At 39.1% G+C, this 18,095-nt stretch overlaps 1 protein-coding gene across 1 annotated transcript in view; it reads right to left on the bottom strand.

Moving 5' to 3' along the window:
• Positions 1-5,967: 5,967 nt before the first annotated feature.
• LOC128692933 (claspin) overlaps positions 5,968-18,095 on the bottom strand; it is a 51,965-nt gene continuing 39,837 nt past the window's right edge. The window contains exons 18-20 of the mRNA XM_070091985.1: positions 17,120-17,264; positions 14,923-15,114; positions 5,968-7,209 (exon numbers count right to left, since the gene is read on the bottom strand). Coding sequence (XP_069948086.1) covers positions 6,943-7,209; positions 14,923-15,114; positions 17,120-17,264 — 604 coding nt within the window. The 3' untranslated portion in view covers positions 5,968-6,942. The remainder of the gene's footprint in view (positions 7,210-14,922; positions 15,115-17,119; positions 17,265-18,095) is intronic.

The following is an 18,095-nucleotide window of genomic DNA, read 5'->3' as shown; positions in this document are numbered from 1 at the left end:
CAGACCCCTGGCAGTCTTCAAGCTGGCACTGGACAAGCACCTAAAGTCAGTTCCTGATCAGCCAGGCTGTGGCTCGTACGTTGTTTTGCGTGCAGCCAGCAGTAACAGCCTGGTTGATCAGGCTCTGATCCACCAGGAGGCCTGGTCACAGACCGGGCCGCAGGGGCGTTGACCCCCGGAACTCTCTCCAGGTAAACTCCAGGTAAGGCATACAAAATGGAAGAATGTAGCAAATAATGTTATAGCTGAAACAATCCCCGGAGGTAGTGCAGATGAAAGGTCACACACACATGAGCTACTAAGTCTCTGCGAAAAACACACCTTAAGCCAGCAGACAGTGGAGCCAACAAGACTAGAAAACACACTTGACCTTATCTTCACAAATAATGAGGACCTGATAAGAGACATAAGAATATCAAAAACAGCTAATTCCGATCACAACCTAATCGAAGTCCAGACGTACATGCATAGGGGTCCTGATCAGCAGAATGCATGTACCTATGAAGGTGTCTTCACAAAATACAACTTCAACAACAAGAACATCAACTGGGACCAGGTAAACCATGTCCTAAACGAAACATGTTGGGAAGATGTCTTAAATGACATGGATCCAAACCAGTGCCTTGAAAGGATCAACTTCCTGGCAGCTGAAGCATGTTCTAGGCATATTCCCCTAAGAAAGAAGAAGAGCAGGAGTAAACTGGAGAGAGAAAGACGCTCCCTCTACAGAAGACAACGAAGAGTCACTGAGCTCCTCAGGAGTGCTAGAATATCTGATACACGAAAGGAGGCGCTGACCAGGGAAGTGGAAACTATCGAACTTAAGTGAAATGACTCTTACAGGAACCAGGAGAGGCAGGAGGAGCTTAAAGCTGTTAGTGATATTGAAAGAAATTCAAAATATTTCTTTTCATATGCCAAAAACAAGGCAAATACCACATCTAGTATTGGGCCCTTACTCAGACAGGATGGGACTTACACAGATGACAACAAGGAAATGAGTGAAATATTGAAATCCCAGTACGACTCTGTGTTTAGTGAACCACTAATCGGTTTGAGGATCGACGATCCAAATGATTTCTTCATGAATGAGCCTCAAAACTCCATAAATGTATGCCAGATTTCCGACATTACCCTAACTCCGATAGATTTCGAAAAAGCCATTGACAACATGCCTATGCACTCAGCCCCGGGCCCAGACTCGTGGAACTCTGTTTTCATTAAGAACTGCAAGAAACCCCTCTCGCGTGCCCTAAGTACGCTATGGAGGAGGAGCTTGGACATGGGTGAAATTCCACAGTCACTTAAAATAACGGATATAGCCCCACTCCATAAAGGTGGCAGCAAAGCATTAGCTAAGAACTATAGACCAATAGCTCTGACGTCCCACATCATAAAAATCTTTGAAAGAGTGCTAAGAAGCAGGATTGCAAATCACCTGGATTCCCAAAATCTGCACAATCCAGGGCAACATGGGTTCAGGGCAGGTCGCTCCTGCCTCTCACAACTACTGGATCACTATGACATGGCCTTGGATGCACTGGAAGAAAATCAGAATGCAGATGTAATATACACAGACTTTGCAAAAGCATTTGACAAATGCGATCATGGCGTAATAGCCCATAAAATACGTGCTAAAGGAATAACTGGGAAAGTGGGGAGATGGATCTTCAACTTCCTAACAAATCGAACACAAAGAGTAGTGGTCAACAGAGTTAAATCGGAGGCTGCCATAGTGAAGAGCTCTGTTCCACAAGGCACAATACTCGCCCCCATCTTATTCCTTGTCCTCATATCAGACATAGACAGAGATATACACCACAGCACCATATCATCCTTTGCAGATGATACTAGGATCTGCATGAGGCTGTCATCTGCTGAGGACGCGGTTAACCTCCAAGAAGATATAAACAAAGTTTTCCAGTGGGCAACGGTAAACAATATGATGTTCACTGAGGACAAATTCCAACTACTCCGTTATGGAAAACTGGAGGAGATAATAACTAGAACAGAGTATACTACTGACTCCGGCCATACAATAGAGCGGAAAAATAATGTAAGGGACCTGGGAGTAGTAATGTCTGAGGATCTCACTTTCAAGGATCACAACAGTGCCACGATCGCACGTGCAAAGAAAATGATAGGATGGATAATGAGAACTTTCAAAACGAGAGATGCCAAGCCAATGATGATCCTTTTCAAATCACTTGTTCTCTCTAGGCTGGAATACTGCTGTACATTAACATCTCCATTCAAAGCAGGTGAAATGGCAGATCTAGAGTGTACAGAGATCCTTTACTGCACGTATAAGTTCTGTCAAGCACCTTAACTACTGGGAACGCTTGGAAGCACTTGACTTGTACTCGTTGGAATGCAGGAGGGAGAGATATATCATAATCTACACTTGGAAAATCTTGGAAGGAATGGTCCCAAATCTGCACACAGAAATCACTTCCTACAAAAGTAAAGACTGGGCAGGCAATGCAAAATGCCCCCAATAAAAAGTAGGGGTGCCATTGGTACACTAAGGGAAAACACCATAAGTGTCCGGGGCCCAAGACTGTTCAACAGCCTCCCATCAAGCATTAGGGGAATTGCCAATAAACCCCTGGCTGCCTTCAAGAGAGAGCTGGACAGATACCTAAAGTCAGTGCCGGATCAGCCGGGTTGTGGCTCGTACGTTGGACTGCGTGCGGCCAGCAGTAACAGCCTAGTTGATCAGGCCCTGATCCATCGGGAGGCCTGGTCATGGACCGGGCCGCTGGGGCGTTGATCCCCGGAATAACCTCCAGGTAACCAGTAAATATAGGATGGATATACGGTACATAATCAAGGTATTACACTTTACACTATTTGTTTTCTTTACTCGTTTATATTCTACTTAAAATCCTCTACAAACCTATTGTAAAAAAAATCTTTAAGAAGCAGTAATTTTCATGATGTTCTCCGAGCTATGAGACTGACCAGTGGAAAGTTAAAATAAAATGTTGCAAATTAGTGTTCTACACAATCTGATATCAATCCTAAGTTACCTCTTATTAATATATTCGTTGGGGAGGGAAGGGAGAGCTAAACCCATAGGGAAATGGGTTTGATCCAAGGGGAGAACAGGTCCTATTCCTAAGATCAAGAGTTCCTCACCAGCATCAAGGAACCTCTCATGATGCTTTCTCAATATGACATACTTGCATAAAGGGTTTGAAACCTTTCAAATTACACATCAACAGCAAAATTTCATTTTCCAAAAGTTCTCCAGTAAAACCGGTAAATTGGTACTTACGTGCTCCAATGTTAATCCAAAAATGTAAACGATTTAGATATACCACCATCTAGGGTTTGAACCCGATCAAAAGATGCACTTGCTACTTAACGCATGGATTATTATTATAATCAAGAGGGAAGCGCTAAGCCCGTAGGATTATACAGTGCCTGAGGGAGGGGGATGTGGAAGATATTCAGGCTTAATTCAGGGAACTGGAGCACAGATCCAATTCCCTAAATCAAGAACCCCTCACCAACATCAAGGAACCTTCGTTGAGTGGTTAACGCATGGAAACCAGTTTAATAAAATTGACAAATTACACTGTACACAAACCAAAATCAATGGGAACCTTTCTTTTGGTTATACCCACCATCACTGAAAGTTTGAAGCCAATTAGAAGAGGCATTCTCCACTTATTGGTTTCAATCCAACAATTCCAAGTTTATGAATACATGTGCAGCACCTGGCCATCTTATTGAGACGTTCCCAATCCGAGTCATAAAACTTTCATTGGGGAGCCAGGGTTGTGGAAGAAGTTTAACAGTGAAGCATTATTGGCACTGGTCGCATGTGGATGGGGCAAACTAGTGTAAGTAGGTGTGGTTTGAAGTTCAAAGAAGACCAGCTCTTCTTATTACCATAATCGTTCTTAACTGTTTAAGCGCCGATGACAGAGCCTGATACTTTGAAACACTTGGATGATAGATGGGGATACCGTGATATTAAATGATGTTTGCTGTGGCTTTTGGTAACCATTCCTGTGACAAACTCTTTCCTTCCTACCTTCCACCCCAGATTTATGTACTCTCTTCATCAGCCTATCCCTCTCCAACCTCTCTACATGCCCAAACGAACTTGGCCCTTTGAATTATACTCCCCATCGTCTTTTAATTTCTGCACTCCAAATTCTCCGTATGGTATTCAAGTCACACGATGTTCTCAAACATGACATCTCTGCTTCCCTAACCTCCTTTTTGATGCAGCATTCAAAACTTATGCCTCACACCCATATAAAAGTGTTGTACTACTGTTCTCTGGTAGATTCCCTTTTTTGCTTCCATAGATAAACTTTCTTTCCGAGCAATGTGCCAAGTGATGCTGGTATTTGTGTGGTCACTTGTATTGGTACATTTTTATGTATCACAGCTTCCTCAGCATTACCTATGTTATTGAGTTTTGTCTTTATTTATACCCTTCACTGGGGAGAAGGGGAGGGGGATACAGCATAGCAAAGAAAGCAAGTGCCAGACTGAAGTTCTTCTTCAGACAAGCAGTGTCTACCTATCGAGGCTTGCAGGATCCTATGTCTAGCCCTTATACAATGTCATATGGACTATGCTTACTCTTCATGGTAGTCTGCCTTGACAAAAACTGAAAGATATGACTACAAATCACCCAGAACAAAATGGTAAGATTCATCCTGGACCTGGGTCCAAGAGAGCATGTAGGCCAGGATGAATTACAATTGGATATGCTGAATGTTGAAGACAGAGTAAAACAACCGAAGTTAAATCAAGTTTATAAAATTGCTCACAAACAGTGTCCAGAATATCTTGCTGCCAATTTTGTCAAGGCTAGGAACCAAAACAACTTTGTAGTACCCATAGTAGCCAGGCTTCAAACACCTTTTATTGTGCAGCAATAAAGGAATGTAACAGACTGCCTGCACATGTCAAAGCCAGTCATAGCATCAGCCAGTTCAAGAAGAGAGCCAAAAGGTACCTAACGAATGTAGCAACAGAAAGGGAGGAGAATGATTTTTTATTTTTTTTTTTTAGATAACACACATGTAAATATAAATAACTCATTTTACCATGTTCCTAGTATATCTCCTATATAGTATGAAAATAATGTATCATCTCCTTTATAGTATATTATTATTATAATCAAAAAAGAAGTGCTAAGCCACAAGGACTATACAGTCTTTATAGTATAATAATAAGGCATTAAAAGAACCCCAATGCAAATAAGTCACTTTGTCTGACTTTTTTGGGTTATCCTAAGTTCTCTACACATATGCTCCTATGTATGCTAATCTATGTAACTGTATTTGTGTATACCTGAATAAACTTACTTACAAGGTGCTTGACTGTGTGCTGGTGGGTTATCAGGATACAAATACAGAAATTTTTATTTGAAGTTTCACATTCAGTTATTCAGCTCTATAAGAGTTTTGCATTATATTGTACTGATGAGTCATATTGGTAAATTAGACCTGAATGGTCTATATGGTTTTAGAGTTTTTTTGTGAAAATAATAAGGTAATTTTTTTTTCAACAAACCAGCTGTGTCCCACTGAGGCAGGGCGGCCCAAAAAGAAAAACAAAAGTTTCTCTTTTTAACTTTAGTAATGTATACAGGAGAAGGGGTTACTAGCCCCTTGCTCCTAATGCAAATATATTTGGTTATTTAAAAACATTTACATAAATAATTTATTATTCCCAGTAACAAAACTGACTCAAAATTCTTTTAATAAATTAATCTAAATTATACAGTATAATATTTATGTACAAAAAATTGCTTTTATCTCCAAGGAGAAAAGTGAGCACTTTCTACATTATACCTGTAGCAAGAAAACAATTTAAAATTGTAAATATATTGTAAAAATAAAAATAGGTTAAAACAACTAAAAAAAATTTCTACACAAAAGTTGTAACAAAAGAAAGATGGATCACTAACTCTGAAGGGAGAGTAAAAAGACAAGGTAAAAGAAATAATATATTTTATGGAAAAACAAATTTAGCTCTATTTTTACTAGCATTTTGAAATTTAATTCATAAATAATACTGAAGCTCTTAAAAAATGAAATAAAATTAAAATTCAATTTGCAAAAGTACCCTGAAAACTCATAGTTTTTCTTTAACATCTTTTATCTCATATATTTTCCTAGATAATTTTATTATTCACTTAACTGTTTATTTTTTTCCTCATGTGACATTAACACTTTTACAGGAGCCAGACAAAATATGAACACCTGCTGATTGAAGTACTGAACTGTGGAACGACTGAATGATCAATTTGTATGCATTACACGTGTTAAATGTGTTATCTTCCAAGATGATAATGTGCCAATTCACACTACTAGAGTCGCTCAAAATTGTCATGAAGAGCATGAAAGCGAAGTCCAACATTTGGATCGGCCTCCACAACTGCCGGATCTAAATATTATCAAGCATTTGTGAGGTCAATTGAAACAGCAAGTCAGGAGCCAATTTCCTCCACCTTCGTCTTCGGAAGAGTTAGAGCAGGTTTTGCTTGAGGAACAGCTCAAAATTCCCCTGGATACTGTTCAAATGCCATATGAATCAATTCCTCTATGAACTGGTGCTGTTTTAGCTGCAAATGGAGGACCAACTCCACACTGAAAATAAAATATATTACATAACAGGGTGTTCATACTGTTTTGTCCAACCCCTGTATCTTCTGGACCTGCAATACGTGCAGCTAACACTAAGAAGTTGACTAACTTTTAATGGAAAATGGTGCCAAATTTATCTTCTCCATAATTCATGATAATTTGCTGTGTGTTTTATTATAGTCTTCTAAATTTTCTAAAAGTGCCATTTTCTAATTTAAAAAAGGAAAGACAGAGAGTCTGCCATCCACTTTTCAAGGTCTTTTAATTTCTAAACAGATGAGTAATATTCACAAAATCACCACTACACAGTCTATAATATAATCTAAAAATACTTAAATATACTTGTTGATTGACTTGATTCATCCATACTACAGAAGGTACGATCAAGTTTTAATTTTTTGGATATGGGTAAGCTATTAGGTTTCTTCGTCTTCGTGGATTCTTCTTTTTCCTGCACTTCCTCAGCAGACAGCTGCTGGAACACGAAATTACCTGCTTGCTTGGCTCCTCCTACAACACTACCCTTATCTTTGGTCAGCTCAGCAATACGTGCTAAGGTGTTCTTGTCCCGAGATAAGAAAGAGCCTCGCTGGGAAGAAAAAGAGAAATGTTAGCTTTGGTGAGCCATATTTTTATTATACAGATAAGTTTGATTATATATATGAAATAAATGTATCTTTATGAATGGAAAATATATGAACAAACTTATTGTACTGCATGCTTACATTACTCTAGACTGCTACCACAGAAAATGGGTTGTATATACAGTGGACCCCCGATTAACGATATTTTTTCATTCCAGAGGTATGTTCAGGTGCCAGTACTGACTGAATTTGTTCCCATAAGGAATATTGTGAAGTAGATTAGTCCATTTCAGACCCCCAAACATACACGTACAAACGCACTTCTGCAACAACGCTTACTCAGCCCTGTGAAGTGCAATCAGTGTTTGTAATCGCAACACCTGTAACTTCCAAACTAGCCGAATTCTCTGCAAATTTTATTCACACAATTGGGGCCCTCAGAATGCATCTCCGCTCCATGGCTTCTTCGGTCAACTTAGAGGCCACGCTCAACCATTTATAAGCAGTGTTTTTAGTCTATCTCTAAATACTTTCCCCTGCTTTGCCTCGAAGGAAAAAAGTTCTTTGTATCATACAGGGGGTCCTAAAGTGCACCCTAACTCTATTTCAATCATCCCCTGATTCCCTCATTCTTTCAAAAGATCCCAACCGCTAATCGCCACTTTCCCCAGAATACGGAATCACGCTTCACCTCCTCCTGCCTTCTCCCTCCAATTGATATAGCAATCTTTCACACCTAAAAAATTTTTAATATTCCATTAGACCTTTACTCTTTCATGTATTCACCTTAAAGAAAGCTTCTTTGCACAGCCCTGCAAAAAATTCACACCAATTATGCAAATTTCTTGAGAAATACAAAGAGACAGTGGGGGTACAGAAGAAACAGCTTTTGAAACTCGTTGTGGGGGTGAATTAGTTTATTTTTAAACTCCGCTATTGAGACCTCCTTTATGATTCGCTTTACCCAAACCCCATCTTATAAATATAAATAAACAACCCACGGTGACATCACCCCATCCTTATCTAGTGGCCTTGTTACCCAACAAAAAACCACCTCTCATACATACTCTTTTTTAAACCTAGACCTATATCCTCAGTAAAAATCTTATATGCTTTAGTTAACTCTCCTACAATACAGCTTGAATATTTGCCATATTCTCCACATAACCTGTCATCCCTCTTTCCAAATCCATAAAATGAAAAGAAAACCCCTTTAGCCTTATCCTTAAATCACCACTATTCAAAATATGTTTCCTGTAAAACCTGAGTCCACAACACCCCTACCTTTCCTAAAAACCTCCTTGTTCATTGCTATCTATTCTCTGTCTTACTCATCAATTCTTTCGAATTATAATCTACCTACACATTTTACTGCAGTACACTCAAAGGACTTAATCCCCTATAATTTTTCAACTCTCTTTTCCCCCTTTCCTTTACAATCACAAAGGAACTATGCATGCTAATTGCCATCCTTAGTGCATTACCTCTTATACATTTATTAAATAATTGCATCGGAACCACTAAAACATTTTTCATGATTTTAAAATTTCTATTTTTTTATCCCATTCAAAGATTAGCGCCTTAACCCCTTTCATTTTTCCTATTGCCTCAGTGAACTTCCCCAACTCCAACTGGATCTTTCTCATCCTTTTTCAAGATGTTATTCCTCCTCTCCCTTTCATAGAAATCGACAGCTTCCTATCTTCATCAACATTTAACAATTCCTCAAAATATTCCCTCCATCTTCCCAATACCTCTAACTCTCCATTTAATAACTCTCCTCTCCTATTTTTAACTGACAAATCCATTTGTTCTCTAGGCTTTCTTAACTTGTTAATCTCACTCCAAAACTTTTTCTTATTTTCAACAAAATTTGTTGATAACATCTCACCCACTCTCTCATTTGCTCTCTTTTTACATTGCTTCACCACTCTCTTAACTTCTCTCTTTTTCTCCATATACTCTTCCCTCCTTGCATCACTTCTACTTTGTAAAAACTTCTCATATGTTAACTTTTTCTCCCTTACTACTCTCTTTACATCATCATTCCACCAATCGCTCCTCTTCCCTCCTGCACCCACTTTCCTGTAACCACAAACTTCTGCTGAACACTCTAACACTACATTTTTAAACCTAGCCCATACCTCTTCGACCCCATTGCCTATGCTCTCATTAGCCCATCTATCCTCCAATAGCTGTTTATATCTTACCCTAACTGCCTCCTCTTTTAGTTTATAAACCTTCACCTCTCTCTTCCCTGATGCTTCTATTCTCCTTGTATCCCATCTACCTTTTACTCTCAGTGTAGCTACAACTAGAAAGTGATCTGATATATCTGTGGCCCCTCTATAAACATGTACATCCTGAAGTCTACTCAACAGTCTTTTATCTACCAATACATAATCCAACAAACTACTGTCATTTCGCCCTACATCATATCGTGTATACTTATTTATCCTCTTTTTCTTAAAATATGTATTACCTATAACTAAACCCCTTTCTATACAAAGTTCAATCAAAGGGCTCCCATTATCATTTACACCTGGCACCCCAAACTTACCTACCACACCCTCTCTAAAAGTTTCTCCTACTTTAGCATTCAGGTCCCCTACCACAATTACTCTCTCATTTGGTTCAAAGGCTCCTATACATTCACTTAACATCTCCCAAAATCTCTCTCTCTCCTCTGCATTCCTCTCTTCTCCAGGTGCATACACGCTTATTATGACCCACTTCTCGCATCCAACCTTTACTTTAATCCACATAATTCTTGAATTTACACATTCATATTCTCTTTTCTCCTTCCATAACTGATCATTTAACATTACTGCTACCCCTTCCTTTGCTCTAACTCTCTCAGATACTCCAGATTTAATCCCATTTATTTCCCCCCACTGAAACTCTCCTACCCCCTTCAGCTTTGTTTCGCTTAGGGCCAGGACATCCAACTTCTTTTCATTCATAACATCAGCAATCATCTGTTTCTTGTCATCCGCACTACATCCACGCACATTTAAGCAACCCAGTTTTATAAAGTTTTTCTTCTTCTCTTTTTTAGTAAATGTATACAGGAGAAGGGGTTACTAGCCCATTGCTCCCGGCATTTTAGTCGCCTCATACGACACGCATGGCTTACGGAGGAAAGATTCTTTTCCACTTCCCCATGGACAATAGAAGAAATAAAAAAGAACAAGAGCTATTTAGAATAAGGAGAAAAACCTAGATGCATGTATATATATATATGCATGTGCGTGTCTGTGAAGTGTGACCAAAGTGTAAGTAGGAGTAGCAAGATATCCCTGTTATCTTAGCGTGTTTATGAGACAGAAAAAGAAAACCAGCAATCCTACCATCATGTAAAACAGTTACAGGTTTCTGTTTCACAGTCATCTGGCAGGACGGTAGTACTTCCCTGGGTGGTTGCTGTCTACCAACCTACTACCTACACTTACATAAATACACTTACATAATTGGTCGCAATGGGAGGTGATCGTTAAGCGGGGGTCCACTGTACTAAATTGCTTAGGAAAGAAAATAAAAGAAAAGGCTAAATGAAATGCTGTGTACCTGTTCTTACCTCAATACTATTTCTCTTATACTTAAAGAAAATATAAATGACCACATCAATATATCTCTGGTGTCTTGTTTTTCTCATTTCCTGAGCACTTAACCTTAAGAAGGCTGTTGCCCTAGCAAAAAAGCAACATGTAAAACTCCTAACCTTTACTATTACAGTACTTAATCTGTCACTTTCCCTTGAACAGTACTTTACTCCTGCATATTTTCCCAGAAACATAAGTAGGACAAGTTTTTCACTGTAGCAGCCTCTGACTTCACTCTGTTTTTACTACTCTCTTGGTTCTATCTATTAAAAAAAATAAAAAAATCAATCTGCTTACTTTTCCAGTTATTCCTTTTACATCCATTTTGTACACAATCACACCAAGGTCACACTTGTTGAATGCTTCAGCAAAAATCAGTGTACACTACATCAGCATTTAGCTTGTCTTCCAGAGCATCCGGGACTGCATCATAATGATTTAACAGTTGTGAAGACAGGAGCAACCTGCCTGACCCCATGCTGCCCAGGATTATGTAAACGTTGTTATTCTGTATGACTGGCAGTCTTGCTTCGTAGGGCCTGTTCAAAGATTCTGATAATGTGTGAAGTTATAGCTATTGGTCCATTTTGTTTTTTTTGCAACTGCTTTACTGCCTCTTTTGTGAAGTGGGGCAATATCAGTGGTTTTCAATGACTGTGGGATAACACCTGTATCCAGGCTACTCCATAAAATACTAAAGGCCCAAGATAGTGGTTTCTTACAATTTTCAATGAATATGGAATTCCACAAGTCTGGGCCTGGTACAGAATGCATAAGCATGCTGTCGATGGCTTCTTCAGAGTCAACTAGGGGAGGGCTACGTTAGAAATTGTGGAGATATCGACAGTGTTTTGAGTCTTACTCATGAAATACTTGTTTGCGTCCTTGATCTGTAAATTGATGAGTAGTTCACTGAACAATGAGTCGTACTGTGATATCAGTACAGTGGTCTCTCAATAATCGTCCGGCCTGAAAGTCGTCCATTTCGGAAATAGTCCCGTTATTTCGTCTAAACATTGGCTCACAAATGGTCCGTTAACTCGCTAATCGCCCTTCGTCCAGGACGGGTACTCACGCTCTGAGCCGCCTGGGCCTGCCTTCCCAGCCAGTGTGCCATTGTTTACCAGTGAGCGACGGTCCCCTCACACGCTCCTACGAAATATTTCATAATATTCCATTGATTTTAGTGCTTGCAAGTGCTAAATAAGCTACCATGGCTCCAAAGAAAGCTTCTAGTGCCAGCCCTTTGGTAAAGAATGTGAGAAACACACATAATTTATGAAAAAGTTTGTAGAAAAATACAAAGGTGGTGGTGGTAAAGTGGAAGCAGTTGTGATAGTGGTTGATGGTGGTAGAAGGTAGTAGTGATGGTGGTAAGTTGTAATAGTGGTAGAAGGTCGTAGTGATGATGGTAGAGAGTTCCTTCTTTAGTGATTCAGCAATTCTACCAACTCCTCCAATGTTGTTGGAGTTAAATAGGGCTACAGAAAACACCACTGCCTCAGCTGCTGCTTCACCACCATTATGGACGGCTTACTCTCAGTGGCCCTTGTATACCCAACACCACCACAACACAACACCTCTCATGACATACGTAATGACTTATTTTATTCATTCTAGAGTATATTCCATGTTTCTATGTTAATAATATTGTTTATTATGTCATATTAGTTGAATTGTGATAGATAAGTTAAGCTGTAGAGTTGATATTAGTGTCATATTCTCCAACAATAAACTTGCCATCCCTCCCTCACACAAACAAGTCTCCAATAAGAACATAAGAAAGGAGGAACACTGCAGTAGGCCTGCTAGCCCATACTAGGCCGGTCCTTCACAAATCCAACCCACTAACAGAACAAATGCTACCCAAGCAATAAGCTCAGGTGCAAGTCCAACTCAAATCCAACCCCTCTCACTCATGTATTTATCCAACCTAAATTTGAAACTACCCAATGTTTTAGCTTCGATCACCCTACTAGGCAGACCGTTCCACTCATCAACTACCCCTATTACCAATGTACATTTATACATTTTATTAGTGCTTTACATTTGGCATTTTTTCTGCATGTAAATCTATATTTATGATAGGGAAGTGACCCCTGAAGTGACCTAGAGTCCTTATGGAGGGGGATTCCCCTTCCAAACAATAACCTCTCTTCCCTCTCTCCTCCTCCCTGTCTTCCATTCATCAACAACAGCCTTCAATAAAGGTAACTGTCATGTTGAATGTTCATTCTTTTGTGCATGTAAATCTATCTTTTAGGTAAAAAACAAAATTGTTGTTGATACTTCTGGGTGTCTGGAACAAATTAATTGGATTTACATTATTTCTTATGGGGAAAATTGATTCGAAAATTGTCTATTTCGATAATAGTCCCACTTCCAGGAAGGGATTAAGGACGATAATTGAGGGACCACTGTATTTCATTCATTTGCTTATTGTCCTGAGTGTATATTCTGTCTCCTTTAAGTCCCTATACTGGATGTGGTTTTCATCCTGGATTTTACATAGAAGTATTTAGGATTTCTTCTAATTTCATTCATGTCTCTCTTTCTTCTCTCTCTCTCTCTCCTGTATATGATGCAGTTAGTCTGTACTCAATGTTTTCCATTTCTCTAACTAGAGTTTCCCTGTTTCCCTTTGGCTTCAGTTTCTCCTGCCTTTGAGATCTGTTATCCATCATCTTCACCTGTAAAGGGAGCGCCTCTCTCTAGTTTCCATCTTCTACCCATTTGCTGTAGAGGTATGTGTCTGGAGCATACTTTGAATGCCAAAGAGCTTATTTTCCCAAGAAACTGGTTTAAACATTGATTGGGCATGTCATCATCCCAGTGTATCTTGCTAAGTTCACAATTTAACTGGTCTCAGTTTTGTTCTTCTTGTTGAAGTTGAATCTGTTGAAATGACCCTCATGATTGATCATGTTTCTCTGTCCAAGGCCACTGTGCATGCAGGTCTGTACCTCGATTATGTTGTGGTTTGAGACTGTAGTCTTTGCCACTTTTATGTCCTGGACTAGACCCCCTCACTGTTCATATATATATACATATATAAGGTCTACAGTGTTTTCCATTTTTGTCAGTTCAGCAATCTGAAGGTAAAATTATTGCAGAGGTTTAATAATTCTTTATGTGGGGATTATTCCTCCAAGCCAGCTCCAGGACTCTCTGCAGTTACAGTCCTTGATACAGTCTTCCATTTAAGATGCCTCAAATTGAAGTCTCCAAGCAGCAGGTTATTTGGGGACAGGTTTGACAGTTATCAGAGAAACGTTTGATGTCCAATAACTGAATGAATGGGCCTGGAAGCTTACACACTAAGTCAGAAAGAATAGATTAATTTAAAAGACAATCCAGTGAAATTTAAAACAGCAAACATGAAAGTACCCCTAGAAGTACATCCTAATCTACACAGCCTTTAGAGACAAGTGCAGTGATATTCACTATAATGGATGATTGCACTAACTAAAATAGCCCTTCTTTGACAGGTAGGTCAGGAGAAAATGTGGAGGCATAAAACATTAAATAAAGTCCAGGATAAGACAGGCACCACCAGGCTTTATGTCTTAAAAGCAAAGACCAATGGGGTATACCCATTGAGCATCAACCTGATTTGAGTTTCCCTGCTCTTGCAGCCTGCCCTGGGGTCAGGGCCCTGACAATTTTATTTGATAAGGTGAGTAGAAACAAGGAGCATAATCTCTATGCATAGCAAGTACATCAGGATGCACTCATGATCGCCTGTCTTCCCTCTGGTCCTCCACCACCAAAAAATATTTGCTCACATGGATGGAAATGCTTAATCAACTCCATAAAAATTAATAAGTCCACAAGCAAAACTAGAAAACACTGTCGATATCCAAGGCCCACAATTCCTTGATCTTCACCAAAATAAAATTAGAAGTCTGAAAAAGTAAACTATACAAGTTTCTGGGTTATGACGACTATGTGTGGACCACAACCAACAATAACCTGAGTAATCTGGTGGGCTCCCAAAGAAGCCTCACATCAGGCTGGGTAGTAAAAGGAGAAAACTCTTGAAACTGGTGAGAGGTATGTCACTGTCAAATTTCAACTTTTTTTTTTTTTTCCAGTCAACAAAATCATTACATTTACCTTTGACTGGAAAAGAAATGGGTTGTTTGCAGGAGTACTGAATGATGGCAGTGGTGCAGCTAGAACAGGTAAGGGGTTTGCTGCCTTCAAGGGTTCTCTTTTAGCACTGGAGTCTGTTACCAGAGATGTGCTTCGCACAATAGGACGACGACTCATCTTGAATACAGGTATCTCAGTTTCATTTTCATCTACCTGTAAATAATGTATTTAACATTAACCACAATCTCTGAGGCAACTATGAAAGATTGGTAGATGAATGTGGGAGAGTATGTAAAAGAAGGAAATTAAAAGTGAATATAGGAAAGAGCAAGGTAATGAGAGTAACAAAAAATTAGGTATAAAAAAAAAAACAGATAGGATATCAAAATGGAAGGAGGGAGTATGGAGGAGTGAATATATTCTGAAGGGAATGTATGAAAGTATAGTGGTACCAACACTCTTATATGGATGTGAAGCTTGGGTGGTAAATGCAGCAGTGAGGAGACGGTTGGAGGCAGTGGAGATGTCCTGTCTAAGGGCAATGTGTGGTGTAAATATTATGCAGAAAATTCGGAGTGTGGAAATTAGGAGAAGGTGTGGAGTTAATAAAAGCATTAGTCAGAGGGCAGACGAGGGGTTGTTGAGGTGGTTTGGTCATTTAGAGAGAATGGATCAAAGTAGAATGACATGGAAAGCATATAAATCTATAGGGGAAGGAAGGAGGGGTAGGGGTCGTCCTCGAAAGGGTTGGAGAGAGGGGGTAAAGGAGGTTCTGTGGGCGAGGGGCTTGGACTTCCAGCAAGCGTGCGTGAGCGTGTTAGATAGGAGTGAATGGAGACGAATGTTACTTGGGACCTGACGATCTGTTGGAGTGTGAGCAGGGTAATATTTAGTGAAGGGATTCAGGGAAACCGGTTATTTTCATATAGTCGGACTTGAGTCCTAGAAATGGGAAGTACAATGCCTGCACTTTAAAGGAGGGGTTTGGGATATTGGCAGTTTGGAGGGATATGTTGTGAATCTTTATACATATATGCTTCTAAACTGTTGTATTCTGAGCACCTCTGCAAAAACAGTGATAATGTGTGAGTGTGGTGAAAGTGTTGAATGATGATGAAAGTATTTTCTTTTTGGGGATTTTCTTTCTTTTTTGGGTCACCCTGCCTCAGTGGGAGACGGCCGACTTGTTTAAAAAAAAAAAAAAAAAAAACTTAGTAGACCTGTCAGTGGATGGGTCTATGAAAGATAAGATGAACTACAGAACTGATGAGGGAAAAAAGATGGGTGGTGCACTGAGGCATCTATAAAGACAAAGAACCCTATCTATGGAGGCAAAGAGATGCTGAGTATGAGGGCAATGTGAGGTGTGAATATTATGCAGAATTCATAGTTTGGAGATTAGGAGACAGCCGGTGTATTAAAAGGAAAAATAAAATTATGAACTTTAAACTACATATCTTGTGGAGATAAATTATTACTATTATTATTATTAATCCAAGGCTCAAAATGGCAGATGAAATTCTATAAATTTATTGAACATGTGGTATGTAAAAATTTAACTAAAACACATATTTATTTCACAAAACAAACAGCCTTCAAAAAATTTATGAATATATTCTTTCAACAAACCGGCCATATCCCACCGAGGCAGGGTGGCCCAAAAAGAAAAGCGAAAGTTTCTCTTTTTAAATTTAGTAATTTATACAGAAGGGGTAACTAGCCCCTTGCTCCCGACATTTTAGTCACCCCTTATAACACACATGGCTCACAGAGAAAGAATTCTGTTCCACTTCCCCATGGAGACAAGAGGGAATAAACAAGAACTAGTAAGAAAAAGAAGAAAATCCAGAGGGGTGTGTATATATGCTTATACATGCATGTGTAGTGTGCCCTAAGTGTAAGTATTAGTAGCGAGACATACCTGAAATCTTGCATGTTTATGAAACAGAAAAGAGACACCAGCAATCCTACCATCATGTAAAACAATTACAGGCTTCCATTTTACACTCACTTGGTAGTACGGTAGTACCTCCCTGGGTGGTTGCTGTCTAGCAACCTACTACCAAGGAAGATTCAATTTATGCAGTTTAACTTGGATTTAAACAAGCAAGACTTAAAAAATTAATCTAGGTTCTTATGAAGACCTAATTAGAAATTTATTACTGATAACAAAAACATGAAAAAGCAGAGGAAAGACTGCAAAAATGCAGCTAGGCACCTTTGCTCTTTGCTCCTGTAAAAACTTTTCTCGTTCAAATCTTTGCTTCCTCCACTCAGCATCCTCCATTTCATCGTCTCCTTCTTCCTCGTCAGACAGCACTTTTCTCTCATTATCATCACCATCATCACCCATATTTCTCCATCTGCAATTAAGAACAATGAAAGAGTTTACCAAGTATAAAGGTGGAGCAATCAAGGGAGAAAAGGTAGAGAAGCAGGTAAAGCAGAGAAACGGAAAAAAAGTGAAACACATGAGAATGAGCACAAGAAACAATAAAGAAAAGATAGCAGAAGAAAACATGGGGAAAGATTAAGAAGAGCCTTAATAAGTTTTTATAAAGGAATGCTTATATTTTAAGAACAGCAAATAGTTTAAAAAAAAAGAGAAAAATCTTTATAGTATTTGTTCATTATGAAAACACTTTAAATTTATGTTCAATAAGTATGAATACAAAGTAAAGAATGACTCATATAGTAATTAATTTCCTTAAGGTGTTTGCTATATTTCTTATCTTGGCCAAAGTTTAATAGGTTTCTATGCACCATGGGGCCACAGACTCCCCAGAATACACCTAGTCTTCCTCGTGTAACAAGCCCTGCTTTCCATCCAATAATCAGTGGTTACTATGCCAGCCTAGTTCATTACCAGATCCAACAGAGTGTACAGTTGACCTGCAATCCATAAAATACAGACTTAAAAATATCAATCTTAGGTAAGAAACTTGCACAGGGAGGCCCCTCACTCAAAATGGTTTTAGAAAAATCCCAGTTTCTTGACCAAATTGATAAAAAAAAATATTAGAAACTAACCATACCTACACCAAATACCCACATACCAAAGATTAATGCATTTGATAATGAAGCACCAGGACTTGTAGCACTTTCAGACTGTACTGTATTGCTGGAAACTTTAGTACCTTCTGGGAGAATGGTGGGTTATCATCACCACAAAGTATAAACATTCATAAGATGAA

Source organism: Cherax quadricarinatus, chromosome 38 (assembly GCF_038502225.1).
Source record: "Cherax quadricarinatus isolate ZL_2023a chromosome 38, ASM3850222v1, whole genome shotgun sequence".
Lineage (NCBI taxonomy): Eukaryota > Metazoa > Arthropoda > Malacostraca > Decapoda > Parastacidae > Cherax > Cherax quadricarinatus.
This window is presented reverse-complemented; position numbering and strand designations above follow the sequence as displayed.